Source organism: Pygoscelis adeliae, unplaced genomic scaffold, assembly GCF_000699105.1.
Source record: "Pygoscelis adeliae isolate BGI_AS28 unplaced genomic scaffold, ASM69910v1 Scaffold62, whole genome shotgun sequence".
NCBI lineage: Eukaryota > Metazoa > Chordata > Aves > Sphenisciformes > Spheniscidae > Pygoscelis > Pygoscelis adeliae.
The window spans coordinates 6,452,020-6,478,613 of NW_008824401.1; the positions used below are offsets into that span (position 1 = coordinate 6,452,020).

A 26,594-nucleotide genomic window follows, 5' to 3' on the forward strand; every position below is an offset into this window, starting at 1 on the left:
CATTGGGTTCAACAGTGGGCTCTGAAGAGACATGAAACAACGGATGTTAATAGCAACTTTATTGTTTCACTGGTGCAAAATCATGATGCTGAATAAACTTGTGTAATGCATTTTCCCCTAAATTTACAGTAATGAAGGTTATACATATCTATATAGATTGCAATTTCTCTATTTTTTATACTATTTGGAACAAAATTATCTTGATAAATATGCCCTGTGCACAGTACTGGCCCTCACTGAATGTCACAGAGCCTTAATATGCAAAATAGAACTTCTGTTTTTGAACATGGCACTTTAAAACTCTCCAAACATGCATTAATATATTCTAGTTTTCAGGGAAAAATATTACACTTAGTCTTAACTTGCATTAAAAGAAAAGCACAAGCAGAATCTGACATACAATAATCCCAAAAATCTGATGCCCTGTAAGGATCAGACACAGTTTCAGATGACAGCCACTGCCAGTTTAGAACTCTAGTGCTACAGAAGCAACAGTGAACAGACAGAAGAGAAGTCAGAACCGGAAGAGCCCTACCATGTCACATGGATTTCAAAGAAAGTTTCAGCCATGCTAACTGATGAAACCTGTAGTTGCTGGTCCAACCTTTCAAATTCGTTAGAGCATTCAACACAAGTGTTTGAAGTGCCAGACTGAACACATAAATGTTAACTTGACATTTCTGAAAGGCACAACCTATGAATCTATCTTAAAAAAAAACATATGGTATGTAAATGAAAGGAAATAAGTACAGTGTGTATCTTCCTAAAGAACAAGACCTTCATAAATTGGCCCCTCAGATTCTGGTGATTCCCTCCTCAGACGCAAGTGCTCCAGTGTGTTGTGAAAGTGTTTGTTAATTTGTTCTGTTTCTTCAGTAGACTCAAGGTTTGGGAGATCTTCTCTTATCTTCTGTATAAGCTGATTCAAAACCTGAATTGTCACCTACAGGAGAACGTAAACAGGACAGAAGTCATCAACCAGACCTGTGTATAAGTGCATAGACATTAGTTTTAAGACTTGTCTCTAAACTATTGGTTTTTGGACAGTTCTTGATTGATAAGTATTGATAACACTGCACGCAGACAAACTGTTGGAGCCTGCCTTCTCTTGCTCCTCATAGGACCATTCTGATTTCAGAGTTTTGTGGAAATTCCCCCCATCCCAGCAAATGTGAAGAACTTCTTAAGCCATTAACCTGATAGCTTTGTAACTTTTACCACATCATTTCTCTCCAGTTTATTCAATACAAATTTTAAAAGCTTTAAACAAATAAAGCACATAATCACTCTAACGTAATCTGTTTCTTGTAGAAGTCAATCAGCATGGTAATATCAGATTTAAAGTTATTCTTGGTGACCAAGTCATTACCTAGCAAAATACGGCTGCCTATGGTGTTAAGTCCAGCACTACACAGAACACCACAGCACAAAATGCACTGCAGACCACCACTGTATCCAGAGACTATTTTTACATCTGCCAAGTGCTTTGAAATTAAAAGTCTTATTTTCATCTCCATCAGATACAGCATCTCCTATACTAGAGCACTACTATAGTGGGAAGCCAGTTCAGTTGCTGGAAAGTCAGCAAATCCCTAAAATCTCTTTAGATATTCTCTCAGAACTACAGGGTATTCATTAACATCTGCTCTTCATCAAATGATGACATCAGATGGGATGTTGATCTCTACTTGACCAAGCAGCTTTTTCAAACCGGGTAAGTTTACTAGTTATCTGCTAACAGAAGATGTATGAGGTAACTATCTCAGATTTCAGATGCAGAATTTAAGCTGGTACATTAGGTGATGTATGTATTTCTTGAAATTAAAGTTTACACCAACCATTTGTGGTGCACTCAGCAGTGACCTTGAACAGCTGTAAGAATTTTTTCCCTTATGTACATATTAAGTTAGGTACCTCCAAAGTTAGATGAGAAAGTAGTAAGATTGTAAGTCCTAGTAAGTTTTGATCTAATAAATATTTCAGGTATCTAAGTCTCACAATATTTTAGTTCATAACTAAACTGCAAATGTTTGGTGTTTTCCCCCATGTAAGAAGAATGAAGTTTTATCCACAATTTTACTAACATCAAGAATTGACTACTCTATTGTTATTACCAGAACTTGTGCCTCTCGGGAGAGAGTACAGAGCAAGTTGAAGAGACATTATTTGGGGTATAAGTATGAATGATGAGCTTAAAGAAATGCTCTTTAAAAAAGATGCAATAGAGAAAATGCATTTCCACTCACCGCCTCATTTTCCTTTTCATAAAAATAGATATATCTATTCAGAATTTCTATGAAAAGTTGGACTTGCAGAGAAGGGTCCATGCACTGATTTGCTATCTTCAGAGCTTTCTTTAGGCATTCCATCACTCTTTTTCCTCCATGAAGCTAGAAGGAAAAACAATTACAAGAAATAAAAGAACCTTAGGGAGCTCCAGTATCTCTTCCCTTGGCACATATATGGCATTTCCTGGTGGTCTACCACAGAAACACAAAACTACACAAACAGTGCAGAAATAGCAGTCATTGAAAGCTTACTTTGCCTGATGGCGACCAATTTTAAGTTTTGCTAAATCAGGCAGTAACATGAATAGTTGTTGAAAGCCTTCAATTATGAGATCAATGAACTCAATTTTGTAATATGTACACCAATGCATACTTTGAGAAACAGATTTCAAACACTGCTCTTTACAATTTCAACAGCTTATGTGACAAGCCCTGAAGAACAATTTTTTTTTTAACCTTCAACAACTTGTATCTTTGATTTGGAAGTTTAGTAGTTCATGTGCAAACACAGCTACTATAATAAACACATGCAAAACGCAGACTGTACTATGACAGCCAGACTTAAACTCGTTGACACTCAAAAGCTTGCATGGTACTTCCACCCTTAAATTTGAGTTTTCTTCATTTTTGTATTTATGCAGCTTACGCTGCAGTGAGATTTAAAAGCTTCACATATTAGAATACATTCCAATGAAATATGTATCACTAAGCGATGTAGCTACTTCAGAAGCAAGTGCCTTCAGAAGAAAGGCAGAACTATGTTACTAAGGTAGGATGTGTTACACCGCTGTTGCTTTATTCTTACCTCCTCTCCGTTCTTGTCAGTATTTCGGCCAGACCAAAACAGATGGGCACAAGTGCTCACAGCCCGGCATTGGTCTGGCTTCTTAAGGAGCTTAGAGGCTGCCAGCGCACACTGAGTCCTCAAAGGCTCATGGTTCTCCTCACTGAAGCACTTCATCCTCTCAAATGTCCCAATTATCAAGGTGATTGCAGCCAGCTGTGCTTTTGAATCACTAATTTCATCTTCATAGAGAGAGAAGGCCTAGTCAAGGGAGAAAGCAAGACTCTTAATCACTGCTTTAGAACACATCAGAAAAAAAACAAATCACACTTGCTATAGTGACATGGCAGGAAAACGTCCAGTTTCACATTTGTTAAAAGCTTCAGGCAGAAAAAAGATCTTTCATTGAGAGTGTCAAAATCAAGTTAAATCCACAGACTGGAAATAAGTCTTGCAAGAAATACTTCTTACTTAAGTGGTCATAGTAAACAAATGTGATCCTACATATACTCTGAAGATTGAGTTTTTCCTCATTTCAAGCATCTGTTCAAATATGGAACTTCAGTAGCAGAAATAGTCCCTAAAGACGGCTTGGTTCTTTGAAACACACAAAACAGCAGAAGTTGAGTGGTAGGTCAGTGACCACAGAGTAGTAAGAAAAGTGTCTGCACTGCTGCTACATGGATGAAGAGCTTTGAGAGAACACACCAGACAAAATCTTGAACCATCTCTCTAATAGAAGGCCTATAATTGTCATGCTGCTCTCATCTTCAGAAGTGTGCTACAATGGCAACTGATACAAGACAGTGAGGAAAGGCTGAAGTTATCAGTTTAGGAACACGCATTAGAGGAAAGCTTAGGACAAAGCTTGCAACATGGATAACATTAAATACGTTGGTTCTTTACCTGATGGGGAGAATGGGAAGGTTTTTGCAACAAGTAAGACTTAAGACCAAGTAACAGGTTTAAGTGAATTTTCAGAGTAGTTTATAATAGGTTTCGATACAAGGATTTTAATTAGCAGAACCCAGCATGTCAGTTGTGAACACTGCAGATTTTAGAGAACTTCCAAAGAGTGCTTGTGGTTAGGGCAATACCAGTTAAATAACAGGAGCTGGGAGACAGTCTTAGAAGCACTGAAGGATTGTTTTATGTTGAGAAAGCTACACTCCTCCAGTGAACCATGTGAGTAGGAGGCAGCATTGCAACATAACCACATGTTGTCAGACTCAGTATTCAAATCAGTAGCAATGGAGCTTAATTCCACAGCAGCCTGGGAAGCAAGAATGAAGATGAGGTGTTTCTACCTAGTAGCATTAGCTGTCAATCATTTCAGATGTTTTAATCACACTGGATGGTTCAACGTTCAGGAAACCTAACCAGGCCAAATTTAAGGTAGCACAGGACAGTGACCGTAATAGTTGGACACTCACCTGGGACATGAATTCATAGGCCACAGTTTCATGATTCTCAAAGCCAATCTCTCCTGCAGCCAGTGCTCCTTGTAGGAAGAGACGGAGAGGCAGCTCTGCCAGTTCTGCTTTGATCAGAGCACTGATGGTCTGATGAGCAAATGAGAAGATCTTCTGGCACTTCTTTTCCCATTTGTCATCCTAGAGAAGTGAAACAAGTAAAAGCTTGAACAAGCCTATTGCTATAAGGAAAAGAGAATCTCAATTATAGTAAGATCTGTTAAGTGCTCCAGTCTGTTGTCTTCTGCATGCCACTCCAGGCACTTATTTACTGAAGTAGTAGTGAGTGCCCTAGCAGTACTGTGTTGACCTCAGTGGGTCTTCATGAAGTATTTCTTCCATTTACAAAAAGTTCACACCCATTTTTCCTACCAGCTCATAGAAACCTTCCTCAGAAGTCTACACTGAATTGCAGTTACCACAGCTATGCTTAAAATATAACTGAGCAAAAGCCTAATTAGCTAAGTGGAAAAAAATTCTATTCAGTCTGGAGCATCAATCAGAAGTGGAAGAGAATTTTGAAACATTCATTTTGACGAATGTTTTAACAAACAGCATTTTAACTTATTTCCCCACAATATCCTGCACAATAAGGGAAAATACATATTTAAGGTAACTATCTCAGTCAGAAAGCATTAAAGGGCCAAAATGGATCAACGATTGGTTTAGCGTGCACTTTTGCAACTACCATATAACTTAGCCAAAAAGAAGCACTTACTTTTAGAAACATTAAAATAGTGTAGCTACAGATTTAGAAGTTGGTGAATTTCAATATCCAGATTTAAATCAGTTTCATGCCATCACTTGCAGTGTGTCTAGTTCTTCGGTCTCCATGTAAAAAACACATAATCAGTCACCTTTGTGAATAAACACAACTAGCCAACTTCTGCTTCACCATTCCTCAAGTGCTGAGGTAATTTAGTATGAATTGATAAAAATCCTCCTTAAATTAGAAAGCATTCACACCTCAAGTAAAAATGCCTCTAGCAAAAAAAAACCAAACACCAAAACAACTAGCATTCTGTATCAAGTCTTAGCATACAGTAGCCAGACAAAGTGCCTTTTTAAGGAAGCCAAAAAGAAGCAAGTATACAACAGTTACCTAGAGGTCAACTTACCACTTTGGAGTTCTCTTTGTAGCGAAACGCAAGCTGGTATGCAGCAAAAACCAATGGTGGCAGTGTAAAACGAATACGTTGGTTCCCACCTGCACCAAAGTGTTTCCGGGCAGTGTTTAGGATCTAGAACAGAAGCACTCTAAGCTTAGAGAATTCTTGAAAGAGGTGTGTTATTTGCGTCTATAACTTAATCTGCACTCTATGGAATAAGAGTATCAGAAAGACATGGTGTTAGCATCAGATAAATTACAGTATTTTGGGGGGACTACATACAAGTTGCTTTATTGGAATTCAATTTGTGCAGTCTCTGTAGCTTTTTATGTGGTATCTGCCCAAACTTTTCCTACAGCTGCTTAATAAGTGTTAGGCCACACTTGTTGTACTATATTAACTGCAGATATATTTTGGATTGTGCAGCGAGATGGAAATTGCCTGAGCTTGCATTTAATAATGACATCTGACACGTTCTGTCCTCAACTCAATGGAAGCTACAAAAAGGACTAATCTTTCTTACAGTAGATTGTAAGAAAGTAAAAGAAAGAAACCAAGTTTCAGGAAACTAAACACATACGTCAATAAGGCTTCTCATACTCTGAGAGAAAGACTTTAGTGCCACATTCTGGTAGCCACACCTGCAACTTTTGCCATTTTTCCCTGGTTTTAGTTTTTCATTGTGCTCATTAATGACAGCTTCTTTTATTGCCTTTCTCAGTTTTGAGCACAAGCTGCACACACAACATGAATGGGATACTTTTCTGCCTATCACCCTTGTTCTAAACCTGTGGAGAGGGACTGAGGAGCTCTACTTGTTTGTACTGTTAGCTTCTCCCCTTCCCCTTATTTTGGGATTATTTCTATCTATTGATACAGTCACGTATTCTCATAACCAGAATTCTCAGGAACAGCAAGAGGTATCAGAGGAGACATTAATCAATCTGTTCCAAGCAAGCTAAACATTACATTACTTGTTTGTAATAACCTGACTCCCTTTCAAAGGGGACAAAGCTCAGACATGCCATATTTTACACTAAAACTTCTGAAACCAAATTTCAGAAAATTTCTACTAGAGATCAGAGTTAAAAAGCGGGGGTTTTTTGTTTAAGTGTCAGAACAAACACATCTAATTACTACAGCCAGGTACTACCTTGCTTTCTGGTCATAGCAGTCCCATTACCACTTTGAAACAAGCACTAGAAGTGAAGCCCAGTGTCCAACCCTACATACATTTTTAGATTACATCTAGAATTCATGTAAATGAAATCTGTCGTCACCCATTACACACTCTATTAGCCACTTTGGCTTGTAATGCATTAAGGTGTTTGAATTTGCATTTCAGATCTCATCCATACAGAATGAATAATTTAAAGTGAGATATTGTGAAAGAGCTGTGAAAATCCCATATTCCCAGATTTTTTCCTACTGTTCCTGTAATGTAGGAAAATTTGATACACACATTCATGATGCTCATTAAGAAGCTATTAAGCATTTTTACTAAAAAGTGTTAAGTAGCTTACAGAAATCTGTCCAAAAGGTAATTTGACAACTCCTATGATGGCATTTAAAGGTGGTCAATCTGATTAAAGCTACACATTGCTAGATGAAAAAGAAGACAGCCTGACGTTCAGAAGCTTTGCAAAACCAGCTTCAACATCTCTAGCTATGCAAAGTCTCTTGGGGTAAAAATACATCAACTCCCTTAGTGCCAGCATCCCTTTGAGGGAAGCTTTGTTCTCTATTAACAAAAAAGAGTAGTTAACTTGGCTTTTCCTATATGAATATGGTACTTGCTAGCTGTTATCAACCCATATAGTTCTTGAAATGAATGAGGACCTGGTTGACCTTCCTGCCTTACTCCAGCAATATTCAGAAATAATGCAGTCAATGAAGAGCAGGTCCAGAAACACAACTGTCTGCAATCCTTGTACAGGCCTTAAAGCTATGCTTCTCCCCATTACAGAAGTTGCAGCAGAGCTCTACATTTCAAGCAAGAAACTTTTATACAATATTTTAAACCCAAGCTAAATGAATGCCAGTAATGTTATGCATAGCTTCTACTGGATTACATTGGTCTATTCTCACTATTTATACAGTATGATGCTGCTGCAACCTCAAAACAGAGTCAGCCAATTGTATTTCAGGCACACTAACTAACTTCACAGTAGTCCCTACTCAGGCCTGAGCTCTGACTAGAGCTAAAACTAGCTGCTGCAACCTGTAACAGCATCCAACTCCAGCACATCTTCTGCCAGCTTCTCCAATGGCTTTTGCCTAGACAGAATATCCTCGTCCATCCGCCCCAACAGACACTTCTCAATATAGGGAGATCATTTAAACTTGAAACAAACTAAAGCCAGAAATAGCAGATTAACATCAGAGAGCTACATAAAGCTTTGATGGATCAACTCAAACTGTTACAAGTAACATAATGCGTAAGTTTCAAGGCCATATAAAATCTGCTATTAAGGATGGACCAAGCAGAGAGGAAAAACATTTGCAACCGCTGAGCAGCAGTATACTATATGCTATATGAAGACTATATACTTACACCAGTTAAAATCCCTGAGGCCAAACATATTACCTGTATTTTCTGAGCTTTGTTGTATATTTTGATACCAAGAGAATGCAAATGGCACAATGCTCCAAATTTTGCTTGCTGCTTTTTATATAGATGGTTATATGAAGTTGTCAGAATGTTAATTAAGAGTTACCACAAACTAATGTAGTTGCATCCAAACTGCCACCTCATGGGACGAAAAGTTTAAATCCACAAGTGCTTTTAAGTCCTTGCCTGCTTTTTCCAAATAAACAACATTTCATGCTACCATTAAAGGTGTCATACATAATGTTTCTACTGCATTTGTAATGTCAGAGTGTGATGCCCCAGTTCCCAGCTACAATAAATTCTTGTGTAGTGAATAACGCAAGAACTGACAGTTCAGAGAGCACAAGCATTCAGAAGCACCGACCGCCATACCAGATACTGTTGGTCAGGGTCATCTGAACGCAAAAGATGAATAAATCTTCCCACAAGACTCTGCTCATCAGCAAAGTCCTCAGGGTCAGGATCTTCAGCAGGCTGATCCGGTTGATCCTGGATCAGCGTGGATACCAAATTCATGATAGCATCAACCTGTTAAGGCAATATAAGCTCTGTTTAAACCAGAGTAGTCTATAAGCATAAGTTGACAGCAACTGGGAACATCTTTACAGCCATTCATAGCACTGACAAAGCACTAGGAAAGTCTATTAGCTGGTGATGCTTTAGGACATAGTTGCCTTAGTCCCTGAAGAAGGGTCCCTCTTAGCACAAGTGGGACAGCACAGCAGTACAGAGGAAACTCAGATTCCAAAAGTACTATCCAGCCTTCTTTAGGTAATAGGCCTAGTTTTAAGGGGATTCAGGGTCTTTGTTCAAACCTAACAAAAATAGTCTCTAGGATTAGGTTAGGCAAGACGTACAAAGACAAGATATTTAAGAACATGGGTGGAAGAATCATCAAGTGGGCTAAAGCCTGTGCTACTAAGATGGGGAGGCCAGGGCATGCAGGGGCATAAAGGCTAGGAAACTAAGCATGCCCTGCATGAAGTCACTTAGTATGTGTTTTCAAGTCTTAAACAGTAGTTCAAATACCTAGAATTTCAAGGTAACTTATGTCATACCTGTTCTTGGGACACAATTTCTGTGTTATAATCCAATACATTGCTAAGCACGTAACAACTCATGCTCTTCCTGGACTCGTAATCAAAGTATTCAAAGAGTGGGTGAAAATGTTTTAGTTTCAGAACTGTCAGGATATTGTTGTAAGTATCAACAGGGATTTTCAAAAGTCTAGTCAGCTCCTTTGAAACAGCACTGCTTGTTGCAATACTAAAAGAAAATATATGCAAAAAACCAATTAATCAATAGTTCACACATGTAGGCAGATTTAAAGTCTGCCTTAATACCAATTCTGATGTATACCACAACATCTAAGTAACTTGCTGCTAGGAACAATGGAAATAAAGTATCAAAACAAGTCATATCTTGCTCTTTAGGATGTACGGTGGAAACTGCACATTTTAAGTTGCTGATAGCAGAGGCACAGACTGTGGCTGCAAATTCAGCAAGAGGAGAACTCTAGAGTTCTGTAAGGGATGAATAACGACTACACACAGCTTGGCATACACATTGTGTAGCTATACAGCTGCGCAGTAGGATTTATGCACAGATGAGCAAGTCCTGGTTAGTCAGTAGTTCATCACGATCCTCTATAGCTTGGCCCAAAAGCAGTAATCTTACACATTCAAAGCACATCTCTCTACTATCTTGCCAAATGTGGTGAAATGTAGAAGTCAAGACTTTAGAGTATTAATTGCCACTCCAGAAAGAACGCAAGAGACATTTACTTACTGTTCCAGATTAAGTTTATTGAATATTTCCACAGTTGTCTCCAACACCTTATCAACATAGTCAACACGGTCCGGGTAGCATTTCATAGCCAAGTTAATGAGAGAAACTTGCAAAGATACCACATCCTCTGAGGGCATGTCCTGGCGAGACTGACATTTAAGACAGCAGAGTTGATAAAAAAAGCATTTAACTTTGCAAAAAAAACCCCAAAACTGCATGCAAGAATACCCAGCATACCTGTATAACAGTAGCAACCTGCTGTGAAAAGATGTCAAACAGTTTGATATCTGCTGGGATACCAGGTCCATCTTCACGATGTGCAAATAAAGCTAACCTGGTTACAGATAAAGGAAAGCAGCTTGGTCAGCATAGTTTTTCTGCTCCTCAGATACAGGCCAGAACGAGATACTGGCAGAAAAAGCAAGTCCTTTAGGTATATGTGCAAGCTCTATTACAAGGAAAAAGGAAATTAAAGGAAGTCAGAAGCCTTAAGAGCAACTGCGCCTGGTAAATATCAGTCCTGGAAAAGAGTGCTGACAGACATAGCAAGATGAAGAAAGAGCAAGAAGGATGTTTCATAACCCGTGTTCTTCAGCTAGCAGCAAGTGTTCTGTTCTTTTCAGCAGAGAAAGAGGTATAGAGTAGGCTGATGGAAGAGCAAATATTCTGCATCCATTCAGTGATATTACTGAAGTTAGACATCCAGTAGCATTCTCTGCAAAACAGTCTCCACAGAAAAAAAAAACAGAAGAAATATGCTGACTTAACTATGTTTTGTCTCCAAAGACAGACCAATACGTTTGGGACTTCCACTGTTTGCAAAGAGCAAAATACAAGTAAATTTGAAGTGCAGAACAGTACTTTTTTTGGAAAAAAACAAAGAGATTGCTATCCAGCAAGCATCCAAAAGATGTTGTAGAGCGCTCTATCTGTAACAGGAGAAAGTCATGCCAACCACCGTTTCTGCAGAAATCAGATACAAGATAAGAAGAATCACTATAGGAAGGCTAGCACCTTACCAAAGCTGCAGCTTAAAAAGCTCAGCATTGCTATCTTTGCTTTCTAATCATTAAGGGATTATTCTATTCTGAATTAGAGAAAGACCTACAAAAATATTTAGGAAAAGTCACTCAATTAAATTTAAGTTATTTCTTACAGGGTTTCTAAACTTTGATTCTGAATGAACTTTGGGTCTGAAACAAAGAGGCAGGTACAAAAAGGTTGAGGTGCCAAAAAACTTCACTGCCAGGAAAGTAAGACATTGAACTACTCTTATATTTCATTAAGGTGGTAACAAGCAGACTTTCTAAAGCCAGGAACAATCACTGCCTTTTCTCAAAGGGACAAGGCAGCTTTACTTGGCAACAGCTCAGAGGGTAAGGCCAGCATGCTACAAAGTATGATCGAGTTGCAGGCAAATGGCAGCATAATTAAAAGCTATGAATGGTTTAGTAAGGCAAGAAAAATCCCAAAGCAGCAAGACTATTTGCAGAAAGATTCCTTTAATAGGAAAGCCCCATGGGAATAGGGACTAAAGCTTCACAAGCTTCCTCAGCAATCACTGATGTTCAGTTTCAATTATCCCATGCCAGCTGAAATAAAGATGAGAAATGCCAACAGGCACTACCTGTACGGGGCAGATTCGTATCTTAACTATGCAATACTGAAACACGTAACAATTGCTCCTAACAACTCCAATCCAAACACAAGAGCAACATCTTCCCTACATGCATGGATTCCAAGAACACATCCACTCATATCCTCCAACACTTGCAGTAACATTACAGTCAAAAGCACAAGTTGCCATACTACAAAGAAGATAATCATCACACGGCCACCTTTCTACCTTTGTCCTATAGCCAAATGAGAAGGCTCTGGAAAACGCTATTAGTGGCTCAACAAAACACAGTAGCGGTAAGTCTAGGAGGGCAGCGGGTTCACTGCTAGTTAGTTGCTTACTGTTGTTTGTAACAGTAAGAATAGAAAACTTACTGTGGAGGTAATACCAAAGCTGTTTAAGTCCTCTAAGTAGACATCACAGCAAAAGCTACATGAGGAAAGCCTTCTTGCAAGAATTACATTGCTACACACTAATGTGAGAAGCTAGCAAAAGATCCTGCGACTTCTGTTGAAAATAGTCTCAAGATTGACAGTCTCAGAAATTAGATTGTTATAGGCAATGCTTGGGATTTGGGGTTTTTGTGGATTATGTGGCTTGGTTTTTTTTAAAGCTAACAAAACTATGAAAAATCTCAGCCACGGCAAAGTGTAGGAAACCAATGAACTCTGTGAACATCTCTGAATGAAGGCAGAGCTGCTTCTCTGCCACATGCACAAATACTGAAAGATACTCCAATAAGACCAAAGTCCTGAACAAATAGATCTGATGTAACCTGGAGAAAACAAACTACAGATTTGTTAAGTAAAAAATTCAAGATCCTAAGTTATACCAGTCATGAATAATATACATGCTCCATCTCCAGGCATTAGAGAAGATAAAGAAACAGAGCCACAACCACCTTACTCATTGCTGAATGCCAGTGGGACTCAAGAGCCATATGGTAACTGAAGTCCATACATTGGTACATGGACCAGATATACAAAGGTACATATGTTTTTGTGCAAATGCAAGGATAAGGCTTTTTTGAGGCTTCAGAAAGCCATGTAAGTGCACTTTTCTGCAGTAAGAAAGTACAGGTACACACTGATGATCTGTGTTGTTTCCTTTCAGATACAAATCAAAATTTCAGTTCCAATTTCTCCCCCCTACTTGAATTCAGTGCAAGCAGTTTTAAGCAGTACCTCCTCAGGAGCAACACACTTTTGGAAGAACAGGCAGGAAGCTAGTGGTAAACTAAGAATTAAGAAGGTAGTTCCATCTCCTACTAGCTCTTTCCTGAAGAGGCATACATTATGTTCTCTGATCAAAATTGCAAGGTAAAGTATCCTTGATATATGATTTAACCATTAGGATCTTCAAGTTTTCAAGAGGTACCTATGATTGATGTGGCTGTCAAAGCAGAACACTGCTGCCACTTTAGTTCAGAAACATGACATTGGTTGATACTAAATGGGTTGTTTCCTGGTTTAATCTGTTTACACGTTTACAAGTTTTAATCAGCCCTTAAGGCAGGTTTTATTGGAAGCTGTAAAAGCAAAGTCCAGAGAGCAGGAGCTATAGAAATAATATTCTTCACAGCCTTAATTACAATTGATAGAAAGACATGGAAACATGTCTTCACATAGTGAAATTAAGTGATATCAAAAATGGAAAGCTTTCAAATGCTAGAATAATTATCATCTGCTTGTACACAAACACAAACTAAATTTTGAGCCAGTTTCTACCCCCTTGGTCACTCACCTGTCAATTAAAGCAATGATTATATTTTTCACATTCACATTTTGGTGCAGCTCAGCACAGGCTCTGAGAAATGGGTTCAGGGTTTGGAGATGAAATTCATCTGGGAAAACCTGAAGTTTTAGATCAATAGTCATAAAGTTATAAACTGAATTTGCCCATTGTTACACAGCAGTAAAATGCAACAGAGTAATTCTAAAGTACATAGCCACATAGTAAATACGGTCTGGCCTACAAATGCTTTAGGGTTCCCCAAGCTGACCTTGGCTGGGTAAATGCATGAAGCAAGAGATGCAAGACAAATGGGTAACTTGAGGCCCAGTTATTTATTACAATTCATACTGCAGGCACTGCTGCTCAGATGCTTACAAGCTTCTGCAACAGACGGAGCACAAAATGGATTCATCTCCACTCTGCCCATCTGACAAAAAAAATATGGGACAGCCACTATGTAAGAGTCCCAGTGATGAAGTTTTCCAGTTCACGAGGAAGAGGTGAAAGTAGCCTGAATCTGACTAAAAGTATAGGAGTAAGTGTCCCTGTGTCCCATCACTGCAAATGAATTTAAGCAGCTCACCTGTATGATGCACTCCATGAGGTACTCCTGAGCTAAAGCATCTCTACAGTTTACAACTTGCTCCAATATTCCAGGCAGAACAATCTGGAATTGTAAAAAAGTCTTGCAGTGATTTTACAATTACTTTCTAAGTTTGTATTCACACATATGCATTTAATCCAAGCAGAGCAGTATTTCTAACATTTCTCAGCTTATTCTTTACATAAAGGCTTTCTGATAAAGAATCAGAGTTTTCAGCAGTTCCATCCTTCAGAGAAAAAAAAATCTACTGGTCTCAGACATCTGTCCCTTTCACACATTATACAACCTGCAAGCTTTGATTTAGTAAGTCAGTGCTACTAGCTTTGCTGGCACATACCACTACTCAGGGTCTCAGCAATACCGCTCAAAATAGTTTTCAGCAGCTATATGGTAGAACTTACAAGGGACAGACTTCTCAATAATATATTGCATGAAATGATAGTCAAGCAAATAACAGTTCTCTTGAACACTCTGGGAAGCATAGCTTCATTTAACTTGTAAAGTCTATCACAGAATGCTGTATATGTACACATCCCTTAAACCAACTCATTATTCTATAAGTAAAATGGGAATCAGGAAGGAAAGTTTTAAAATTTCTTGTCAACGTTACAGACAAGCTTATAGGAAAAAACGCATGAGTAATGTCCTTAGCCTCACAACACATTATACAGCTTCATCAGCATTCAGAACTTTTCCTCAGGTGAAGAGTTCAAGAAGCACCAGGATTACTGAACTTTCAGCATAGCTCTAGCACTTCAAGCTGCTCATCTGAAAGTCCAAACTGGTTTCATTTGGAAAAAGTAAAAGAAGTCAGAAAGGATGGACAGACATCCCACCTGCTTATATCGCTCCACGTTAACACCTTCCAACTGACTGAGGCGAACCAGGTTTGTTCCTACTAGGATTCTCAACTCCTGCCTTTCTCGCTCCCTTTTCTCTCTGTCCCGGCTATGGCCCTGGTGTTGCATTCGCACCCAAAGTTTGTTCATCTCAGCAAAGTTCAGCAGCACAAAATCCATCGAATCACTGATGTCTCCAGTAGTTTCTTCACTGCAATTGAGAACAGGTTAGGAACAGGAAAAGCTTATCAGAGGTATTCATCCTTCCATCCACTGGTGAACATCCAATTTTTAAGAAGGTAGGAGGGTGAGGAAGTGTGTGCTGGGATATCTGGGTTCATAAGAAAGGTTCATATCCTCACTTGAGAAACCTTAGTTCTGGAAGGGAATTCTAAACGGACAAAACACCTGTCAAGTCTATGGAGTTCTAACATATCTACTTCTCTCAAACCTGAAGAAAGTCATACAGAAAATTTAAATATGTTCTGTTAAAAACAATAATTTTTTTAAAGTTATAGCCCATCTTTCTTACTCTGCTTGCTCGCCTTCATCTGGTAAGATATTCCTGGTACACTGCAGGAGATAGTTTCTAAGAAAGAGGCCTCTAAGAGGATGCTGTACTCCACGGCACATCTCCACCAGGTCTTTCAAAATATCTTTCCTGGACTGTGGAAATGATTTGACATAGACAACACCTACTGTTATCAGGAGATACCTGCAAAAGGCACAGAATCAAACAATAAATTGTAAAGTAACAATATCACACTTAAAGGCAACAGTTCCTTTATTCCATCCTGGCAGTATTACCAAAGCACAGAAAGCAATAAGTATCATCTAGGTCCCATAAATTCTGATGTTTAGTCAGCTTTCAAATCCTATTCTCCTCTGCTACAGAGCACAGCAAGTCTGAACAGCCACCTAACCACATTACAATGCTTTATACATTGAATGTGTAAATGCTTAGCATGCATAAAGTTCTGAATGCTCTCAGACTAGCTTGTCTATACTTCCAGCACCCCACTAAGCTAGAAAACAGCTCTGGCACATATAGGTAAGTAATCTATTATGGTGAAGCAGTTAAGCCTCTTTCACACTGTAGTCTAGCAGGATAGGTGTCATGCTCTTTGGAAATCCCTGGGCCTGTATGTATTCCTTCAGCATCTCTATATTAAGCAACAGGTAGAAGGAACACGCAAGATGCAAAGGACTGGTGCTGCAGTATACTTGAACTCCCCTTCAGCTTAAGAGAAAAAATATATAATGCTCAGAACCTTCACATATTCTGTTTAGAGGCCTCAACCCTCTCTGCACGCTTCTCTGCCTCATGCATGGATGTGCACCCAACCTCCATGAAAGCACCAGAAGTGTTCATCAGGGAGAACTAGAGTCTACATCAAGCAGGCAGGAAGACAACCCAAATGATTATGCACAGGGGTAAAGACACTGTGGTAGTCATTAGCCAAACTCCAGAAACTGCATGAGAATGCAGCCTGGCGTCTCCAAAGCCTCTTCCTGGCATGAACATAAGGTCAGGAATTAAAAACTGCAGTACCAAGCAAAATCTGAGTCCTAAGTCTGAATATCAAGAAGATCTACTCCAGCCCATCGTTCACATATTTAAAGATAAGCCTCCCAGTATCATCTCTAGCACGCTAACACATAGCCAAAAACACACTCAGAAACACAAAGATTTTAAGAATTAAGTTACAGAAATTTTCAGCTTCCTTCCCATACTTCTTACTCTCCAAAGAGACAGATGGTTATGAAGCATATACTGTGTGTGAGCATCTAAGACCTAGATCCTCAGGTACAAGTTCATTAACAGATAACAGAAAAAGTTAATAAATGTTTAGTCAATCTCACTGATCAGAATGTGGTAATAATTAACTTTCCACTGACCAGCTCTTTACCCAAAAGCCAACTTTATTCCAAGATGTAAGTGCTTCCATCTTGGTCACGTGCAAAACCAACACATTGGCAGGAGGAACTGACTTTCTGCAGCTGCACTCTTGGCCTAAATCTCAGAAGTCTCATAGCAATGCACTCAAGATATGCAGAAATACTATTCACCATTGCAAACTGAATTCTTGCTGTCAAGCAAGAATGCAGAGTCAACCATTATCTGAACCCAGAGTCTGACCACTATTCACCAGTTTAAAAAAAAACACACACTAACATATACACACTTACAGTCTTGGAATAATATTTCCAGCGTACTGTACTAGCTCATAAAGGTCTGCCACTTTCCTTCCTTTGGCGAATTCATCTGTCAGGTAGACTTCCAAGTAGTGTAGCTCATCAGAAATTGCCATGTCTTTTTCTCATAGTTAAGGATTTTAAGTTAGAATGTCTACAACAGATTTACATAGTAATTTGCTCATTCACACCAAGGAGGAAAGATGCTGTATCAAATACAATCATGCCCAAGTAGGTAGTACTTCTGAAACAATAATCACTATTGGGATAAATGCGCAAAATTAACCCCAAGCCTTCAATTGTCATTTTTAGCATATTAGAAAAGGGAAAAAACCCTAAATCAAAATAACAAGCAAATGAATGTGATTGAACAGTCTGTAAAGTAAAGGCATACTATGTGTTATAGAAGAATATCATCCACACATGGAGAAAGTAGTATTTGAATATATTCACATTCTATTCCCATATCTCATTAAAAAGCTCCCCTTCTTCAGATAGCACAGTATACACAAGTAAATACATCGAGGCACTGACTTATAGTTAGAAGCTAAGATAATAACAAAGGGCAAAAAATAAGCTGGTTTTACAGATTTTGGGGTAGTATACTGCAAGCAGAGTTGTTTTACAGAGCTGATATTTCTATAGAACTAGACTCCTAAAACCTCCCAAAGGAAGACATGAAAGACATTAAAGACCTGCTTTATACCAAAGGGAAAAGATTAACTTACACAGCAAGCAAATAAGTGTATATTCTCCTACAATATATCCAGATAATTAAATACTGAGGAGAAAAGTGCTAGTAAATATCTGAGACCGACAAGATGCCATTGTACCAAAAAAAGCAGATGAACATTTCATTCCAAATTCAGCATTTCAACTATTCGTTTCCTCTTCAAAGGATACAGAGCTCATAATAGCTCTTTGGAGATAACATAGAAGTCCGCAGCTCACCAAGCATGTTGGAAGCATGTTTCAGAGCATCCATGAGCTTGTTTTTGTCCTTTAGAGGAAGAGAGAGAGAATAGTCTGTAAGAAATAATACTAGGCAACTGCAGTATTTTCAAAAGCTACACTTTTAGCTTTTTAAAAAAGCACTCAGACTAAGTAAACATCAGGAAAGCAGTAATTCTAATTAAATCAACTTATTTAGTATCTAGCTTATACTACATTGCCCATCCTAATTAAGTGGAACATTATACCTAAAGGTGTGTCCTGGTTTTGGGTGGGACAGAGTTAATTTTCTTCCTAGTAGCTGGTATAGTGCTGTGTTTTAATTTTAGGGTGAGAATAATGTTGATAACACAATGTTTTAGTCGTTGCTAAGTAGTGCTTACACTAGTCAAGGACTTTTCAGCTTCTCATGCCCTGCCAGCGAGAAGCTGGGAGGGGGCACAGCCAGGACAGCTGACCCAAACTGGCCAAAGGGATACTCCTTACCATACGACGTCATGCTCAGTATATAGACTGGAGGGAGTTGGCCAGGGGGCAGCGACTGCTGCTCAGGAACTGGCTGGGCATCAGTCAGCAGGTGGTGAGCAATTGCATTGTGCATCATTTATTTTGTATATTCTTTTATCATTATATTATTATTATTTTCCCTTCCTTTTCTGTCCTATTAAACTGTCTTTATCTGAACCCACGAATTTTACTTGTTTTACTGATTCTGTCCCCCATCCCACTGGGGGCGGGGAGTGAGCGAACGGCTCTGTGGTGTTTAGCTGCCTGCCGGGTTAAACCACAACAAGGTGGTAAGAAGACATATCTGAAGACAGAGCTACAGTAATAAGTTGTAATACTAACAGTACAAAAAACTAAGAAAATTTTGTTTATGCAGAAATCTCCACCCACCACACAGATTCTACCCAGCAAGTAAAATAGAACAGATTCCTCCCCTCCCATCTGGTCTGCTGTTTTGCTCATGAAGACACCTCTAGCAGACAGAGGATATGCACTGCCAGCATACCACTGTTAGAATTAGATTCCTCTTCCCCTACTTCTCACCCAAGAATGACACCTTACGGAAAGCCACAGTTTATTAGGCTGCATATAACTTACACTTATGATGTCACCTGGCATCACAGGTTACAAGACAAACTTCTAATCTACCACCTATACATACTTGTCCAACCCATCATAAGAAGCAGCATTAAGTTTTGGGAGAGAATGGAAGGAATTGCTAGTGTAACCCACTTAGTATATTGTCAGTCACAGACAGCAGCAAAAAGCTCAGCTGCAGCTACTTCAAAGATTTCATTCTTCCACATGTAAAACTGGAAGAGGTGTTACCTTTCTTGCTACTGTCATTTGGCTGCAAACAAAGTTAGCTTGGCTAACCACATGAAAATATATGAGAATATTTAAGTTTTCACTGCAACTTTAAGCAGTTTCTCCAAATAAAAATAGGCTTCTCAAACCCAAGAAAGCTACACATGACATCATCTGCCTCCATTGGCTACAATTTCAAGATAAAGATCTCAGTACAATCCTAGCCAATGGTGTTTTCCAGTCACAGAAGAATTAATTCATCAGTCTACAACTAATCGCTACAAAATTTATCCTATGCAGCAGGTAATTCATTATTAGCCTCACAGTCTGTGGTTCATGCCAAGACAAGACTACAAGGAAAAAACAACATTATGTTGAACTTAAACAAGAATAGCTTCTCATCATATAGTTCCATATAAAATTAATTTGAGCAATAACCTTCTGATGTCAAATGGCAGGCTTATTCTCAGTTTATTTAGGTTTACTTAAATGCAAGCACATAAATTATAAAGGTGCATCTTTATAATTTGTCTTGTCAAATACTGGACCAAAATCAGGAAGACACATTCAAAGAATACTCAAGGCTCACTCCCATTGAGTAGCTGCCTCATTTATTTGCAAAGCCTCTGCCAGAAAGATGCATAAAGGGTAAATTTTCCGCACAGCACTAGAGATTACTATTGATTTACTGTTTTATTCCTAGCAGACAAGAAGCTTCATTGCATTTTAAAGCCACATTCTTACCAAGCATCTCTTCATCTGGAAAGACTGCACCTTCACAGCCTGAATGGCTTCATCCAGGAGTTTTTCCTGTTCATCCTGAGGAGATTGTTGTGTTGTTGGCTGGAAGAAAAAAAACCAGAACTCGATTATTTTTATGAAGCTGTTTATGACTTGGTTCAAACTGGGTTCCCATAGTTTAGAACACAGTGCAAGTGACACTGCAGTGTGACCACTCAAGAGTTGTCAGAAACAGCTGTGTGATATATAAGGGAGAAAGTTCCCAATACTCTGCAAAAACCTGAGGGCAGGGAAGAGATAGGTTATGGGTAGCCTGTGAGCACCATTGCTTCTTGGAGTGCAAAGCCATGGGGACAGAACAGGGTCAACTTTTCCCTTCTAACATGTAGAGGTCAAGAATCCAGTGCAAGTATCTGGCAAGAAAAAGCTTCAAGAGAATGCAAAGATATCGCTATGCTGAGAGGAAGCATTGTTACTTCTTTCCACAGAGCTTCAAAGCAATGCCCAGACCACACACGCTGCAACTGTACAGATGCCTTCCTGTACTCTCAAGTCACAAGTTCTCAATTAACTGCTATCTGAGCCACACAACTCTAAGGACAAGTTTCAGATAAGCAAAGGATAAAAGTACAGTTAGCGCTTTCCGGAAGGTAGAAGCAACTTGCAGAAGGCAATAGAAAACTGAAGAGCAGCAACAACTCTTCCTGTTCCCTACTTGTCCCAGTGACCCTCCTCTTCTTACCTCTCAAAGAGGCACATTCCAGACTTTCAACATCTTTCGCCCTTCCAAGGATCATACTGCATTTTCTTATAATATTGACTAAATCCATTGCTTACAGCCTTAGATTTCTGCCCAACCCAGCTATAATAGGCCTTCTTCTACTGCAGCTGCTCCCTGCCCTCAGATTGATTAGTTTCTATAAGCATCTTTAAGTTATCCTCCAAGATGTTCAAATTTACTTAGATCAGAACCCCTAATGCTTTCCCCACCTGCAACCAGCCTTCCTCCTAACACCTTACAAGGAAACACCCACCACCCACCTATTGTTTAGGCCCAGTCTTCAACATCTCATTAGAGCCTCCCAGCCTCTCCTAATCTTGCAGTTTGTTTTCAGATGGCCCCTCTGAAATATTGACAGAGATAAAAGCACTGATGTTGTGTCCCAATTACATCTTCTGCAGTCTTGACAAATACCGTGTACACAGTGATTCGCACAGCATGTTCTCCAAGTCTGCAGCTTCAGTAATTTCTCAACTATTTATACTTGTTCCCTTCATCCACTGCGTTCAGAAGGTTCCTGGTCTCTTTTTAACTAAATCTCAGTAACAAGCGAGCAGACCATGAATTACATCCTAACATTCTTAAAAAACAGTATCTTTAGTACCAACTCCTCCCACACACCCCATGCTTGGAGTCCCCATAAGTGTCTTTTGAGGACAGATTAAAATTGAGGTCTTCATTAAAATAGAGAGGTTTTAGTTTAACAGCAACTTAGTGGTTATAGAGCATTGCAGCCTTGGCACAGCCCTGTTTTCTCCCATATTTAATTAGGTTAATTAAATAGGATTAGGAATCTCCCTAACAAGAGTCTCAGGCAGTATCTCCCCCTTGTTCTCCCCACTATCTTTTTCCACACACAGAAAACAGACAGCACCATGCAATACTGTTCTTGCCTTGATCATGCCCAAATAAGCAGTGAATCTCTGCCCTTGAAGGTTTTCAATCACCCAGCTAGACAAAACCAAGGCTGATCTGATCTAACATCGGTGACAGTCCTGCTTCAAGCAGGAGGTTATATGAAATAAAGGCTCCTTCCAACCAACACTTCTATGAATCAGTGTGCCTCAGTAATATTCAAAGCATGCACAATAATTAACAAGTTTATTTTGTCAACAGAAAAACTACCTCTTCTAATTAGAGTAACTGCATCTCTTACAAAGCTTTCTCTGTAATTAATCACATAAAGTGCAGGTCTTCCAAAAAACGATTTAAGCATAAGGCAGAAGTGGTATCCATGGCTAGACAACCCTACTTCCCAGGCAATTCAATAGCTATAAACTCTAGAAAACCTTCAGCTGTGAAGCAAGTACATTCTGCCAACAGAACATTGCTGTAATTGCTAAGCTTTATTTATTCCATGACAGATCAGACTTTCAAGGAACAGAAAATGACAGTGCTGGGACTAGCATGCAACAATCAATATCAAAACATTGTGTAACAGACTTGCTGAATTATGTCTATGCCAGCACATTTGTCACACCCTACAGTCCCCTGAACCCATACTAGTGATTTAAAGAAGATACACAGCTACTGAGCTGAATGCCATATGCTCTAACCACACCAGATATCTCTATATTAAAGCACAGCTAGAAACAGTGGAGTAACATTAACACTAACAACAACTTCCTAAGCCCCCTTCTAATGGGCATTAAGCTTACACAGCTACCAGTCCTACTCTTCCAACCCCAGTTGTTCATGGGGCCATGTAGTGCTGGGAGAGCTGTTTAGGCTGTAAAGCATCAAATAAGCTAGAAGACTAGGCCAGCTGATTAATAGTTTACCATTCACCTAGTTCACCCTACAACCAGATAAAACTTTGCAAGTCGGGGTGTGAAAAGAAGGCCTTTGACAGCAGCACCAAGTTAAAGCATTTATTGAAACATAATATTTGCTACAGCCCCAAGAAATGGTTGGTGGAGTGCACATGCATCTGTTTCCTTACTTTTGGTGTGAAAACCACTGGTTAAAGCATAATGGCTACCACGAGTTTGACTACACTTTAGATGATATGAATACCAGTCTCATCGGAAGTATCTAATTGAAGGTATACACTTCCTTATGCAACTTGAACCACTGTCTTTTTGCAACAGTTGGGGAAATGATGGAAATTTCAGAGCCTTGCTCTGTTGGAGCTAGCTTTCCCATTTATAATGAACTAGACTCGGCTTTACATCAAATTCTGTCAATGTCTTCTGTTGATGCGGACAGTATTTCCATTTCTGCTCCAAATTTGAGCAGCAAGGCCCCACACTGTATTCAACATTAGGACTGTAATAAGTACATGACTGAATTCACCGACAGAAGCATTTCCATGTTACCACAAGATATTCAGTTTTTTCTTCTATATCTCTTCAATATTAAGAGTAAAATTACATTCATATCTGTTCTGATTTGAAGACTGAGAAGGTGATCGGTCTAAACAAAGACAATCTCAGCATTTTACAGTTGCACAGGCAGTGAGATAACCTACCACTGATTGTAACAAGCATACAATCAAAGCAGTCTGAGGTGGTGTTTGTAGCAGCTTTACTTCTACATGAAGAGAAAACATCAACAGCAGCACCACTGAACAAGTTCCAACTCTTTCTTACTTTTCAGCTTTCAAAGTCTGAATGTTTATCAGCTTACCCTTTTCTTTCTACTTCAGAAAGCAAGCTACTTTCAGCTTCAGAACTGTAGAGCATTTTTGCACATAACCTGGTTATCAAGTGATATACAAGATCCCATCAAGATACACACATCCTGATACACATCCCTGAAGTCTGAGGATGTTGTAGCAAAAAGCAACTGAAGAGAACATACAACAAAAGCCTACCATGACAGTTAGCAGGGCACACACCAAACCAGAAACCAGTTCTGCTGTCAGATACAATGTGGAATAAAGCTGTTAATTTTCTGTATCTTCCACTTCAAATTTGAAACCTAATAACACAAGATGGTATTTTCAAGTGTTATTTTATCAAAAATTGCAACTGCACTGCACAGTCCTATGCCAATCTACAAAAAACAATCTTGGACATAAGCTGTTGAAGTGGAAGATACTTTGACACTGGAGAAAAACAGCAGTACTCTGTAATCAATGCACAGAATGTCCTGCCTTGTCAACAGCACGGACAATAAGGTATAAACTCCTGCATGAACACAAGGTAAGCAATTTATAGCAATTATGCAGCCATTTAGACTTTAGAAATGCCTGAGCCTTACCCCCATTAGATACGCTGCAAATGTTGAGGAAAAAAAGGAGAGTTGATGTGAACAGAGTTTTCTGCTTTACTGGTTCCGTAACCTTTTTTCCTCTGAAGCCACAAGGAAGCAAGTGAGCAGTGGAGAAGGGACAGAGAACTGCCTCTTTCAGCTGCACTATCAGTTTCTGTACAAGAGACCATAGCCTTTTTCTAGCTTTGAAGAAAGGACTATCACAAGTTACCACATGCAAGTTATGGAAGTCACAACACACAGCATCTGAATTTGGCAGGGTGATGAGGAAAGCTGGCTTTTGGTCTGGGTTTTTTGGTGTGTTTATTTCTTTCTTTGTTTCAGGTTTTGTTTGTTTTTTTAAATAAAGGCTAGTGAACTAAGTTGCCTTGGAAAACAAGAATTTTCTTAAACCCCGAACTAGCTTGGAAGAATTCTACTGCCTGGCTGATCAGAGTGGGTAATACAAGCTATCCTGCAGATAACAATTAGAAAAGTGTATTACCGCAGCAGCAAACATTGTTCTGGAACACACCTATCCTCATAATAGCAACTATTCTTGAACATACAAGTGAACATTACGGCTATTGTGTGTGATTTACTTATTTTCCAACACTCATCTCCATGGGAAAACCTCATAAGACTCATACTTAGTTTCATACTGGAGACTTAGCTGTGCTCTGGAGATAGTTATTATTTTGGGTGAATGTGTTGACTAGTTAAGATGTTCATTCCACTTAAAAATCTGGTAAATTGCAGTACTTGAGAGAAAGACTTATGTAGTATTGAAATACAGCAGAATTCAAGACAAGCTTGTGGAGCCTACCAAATAGCTTGCATTCTGGTGATATAGGTATCTTAAGCTGGATGCAGAGTATAAATGTTCCATTTATACTTCTGTTCCATTGTAAAGTGCACTTTCTTCTGATCTCCAAATGATGAAGTACTTTTCTTTAGTTAACTGGTGTGCTTACAGCCTATTCCAGACGTGATTTTTCCTTCTGTTTGCTCATGTGCTTGTCTTTAGTACCACAATGAATGAGATTTACCCAAGGTTTTTCTGCCTCCTCCTAGTTGGATTTTATTAGGACTACCTACCAATCATTCACCACTGAAACATTTAAAATGAACGCTACCTAAGACAGATGGGTTAGCTACAGAAGTGGATCGGGACAACGGCTAGTCTACAGATGAAGCCTGGGTGCACACAATGCATTGCTGTAAAAGTCATTGAGCTGCTTGGAATTAACAAAAAATGCCTAAGCATTTTGCACCATATAAGAAGCATTACTCCGCAATACTGAAGGCAACTTCTATTATATCTCACAGTATAGGAGCTCAAAGATGAACCAGAGAGAAGAAAACATTTTTCACATGTTTAAACTGGTACTTACTGCCACAGGAAGCCATAAGACATTAACAAGAATTAAGGGGCTGGACTTTTTATTCAGGGGATGATCAAGAACAGCCAGAGTCCTCTTAAAATCAGTCTTGTTCAAGGTACTTAAACATTCAGCTTCAAGGTTTAAACCAAGCCTGGTCATAGGAAATGACAGCAGAGCCTAATTTGGTAAAGGGGATTATCTCATGTTTAACACCTGTAAGTTTATTTTTTCTGAATCACCTAGTATCAGTTCCCATGGAAGTGACAGGCAGAGGGAAGTTGTGTCACTGTTGAATTAGTGACTACCACAAAGTATTTATGTGGGGGACAGAGACTGCTATCTATGTAGATTCAGCATTTCTCATCACCCAATCAAGTATTTTCCATTCAACTTTCAAGTAACATTACAGGTTTTGCCCCCTCCTTCCCCCCCCCAGAGGAAGCAGTATTAAGCTTATACCAACATACGCATAACTTTAAAAACAAAGTCTGTCCCAAAAGCCTAGGAACTGTGCATTCCCTGCTTTATAAAGCACTCCATTCATTTTTGCATCACTGTCTAGATAGTATTATTAGTGTTTATACTCCACTGTAATGATTATAGCAACTGCTGCTTAAAATATTGAATATTAAATACCACAGAAGACACACTAAAACAGGTAGACTTTTCAGTTTTACTAGGAAACTTGATTATCCCCTTGTTTTTATTGAAAATTGAAAAGCATTTCTCACTAAGAGTTATTTCTGTGCTGAAATTTCAGGTTTGCCTCTCTCATAAACACCAACACGTGTTCCAAAGCAGCTCTATCGAGCTAGGCCCACCAGTGCAAAACCGCCTTTTCTGCGGGAAGAGAAAGGAGGTTCAGTAGGAAACTCTGAAACAGCAGTCCTGGAGGGTCAGGAATAACTGAACAGCAGACCGCAACGTGGACAACGAGAGCACATATGCACAGCACTCGAAGTGACATAACCTGGTGTTTATGACAAGAGCAGCACTAAAATACACTTAGACTCTGATCGCAAGTGCAGCAGCAGTTCCCTAACAAAAACACCTACCTCCCCTGCAAGCAAACTCGGTTGAACCCAGTAAAGCAGTGACTTGCACTGACCCGCCGCAGCGCCGGACCGCGGGCTGCGTCCACCACAGCGCGAACCGTTACCGCGGACACAACGGGCCCAGCCCTC

The 26,594-nt window shown here is 39.3% G+C and overlaps 1 protein-coding gene across 1 annotated transcript; it reads right to left on the reverse strand.

Moving 5' to 3' along the window:
• Positions 1–44: 44 nt before the first annotated feature.
• VPS35 (vacuolar protein sorting 35 homolog (S. cerevisiae)) lies at positions 45–20,146 on the reverse strand. The gene is made up of 16 exons (XM_009320292.1): positions 20,053–20,146; positions 17,947–18,043; positions 17,038–17,161; positions 15,380–15,562; positions 14,845–15,058; positions 13,988–14,071; positions 13,414–13,523; positions 10,290–10,386; positions 10,053–10,201; positions 9,323–9,530; positions 8,637–8,792; positions 5,663–5,785; positions 4,506–4,685; positions 3,094–3,333; positions 2,247–2,390; positions 45–943 (listed from the first exon to the last, which is right to left on the reverse strand). Exons 1-16 carry the CDS (start codon positions 20,065–20,067, stop codon positions 764–766), a joined length of 2,304 nt encoding a protein of 767 aa, XP_009318567.1. The 5' UTR covers positions 20,068–20,146; the 3' UTR covers positions 45–763.
• Between the last annotated feature and the right edge of the window lie 6,448 nt (positions 20,147–26,594).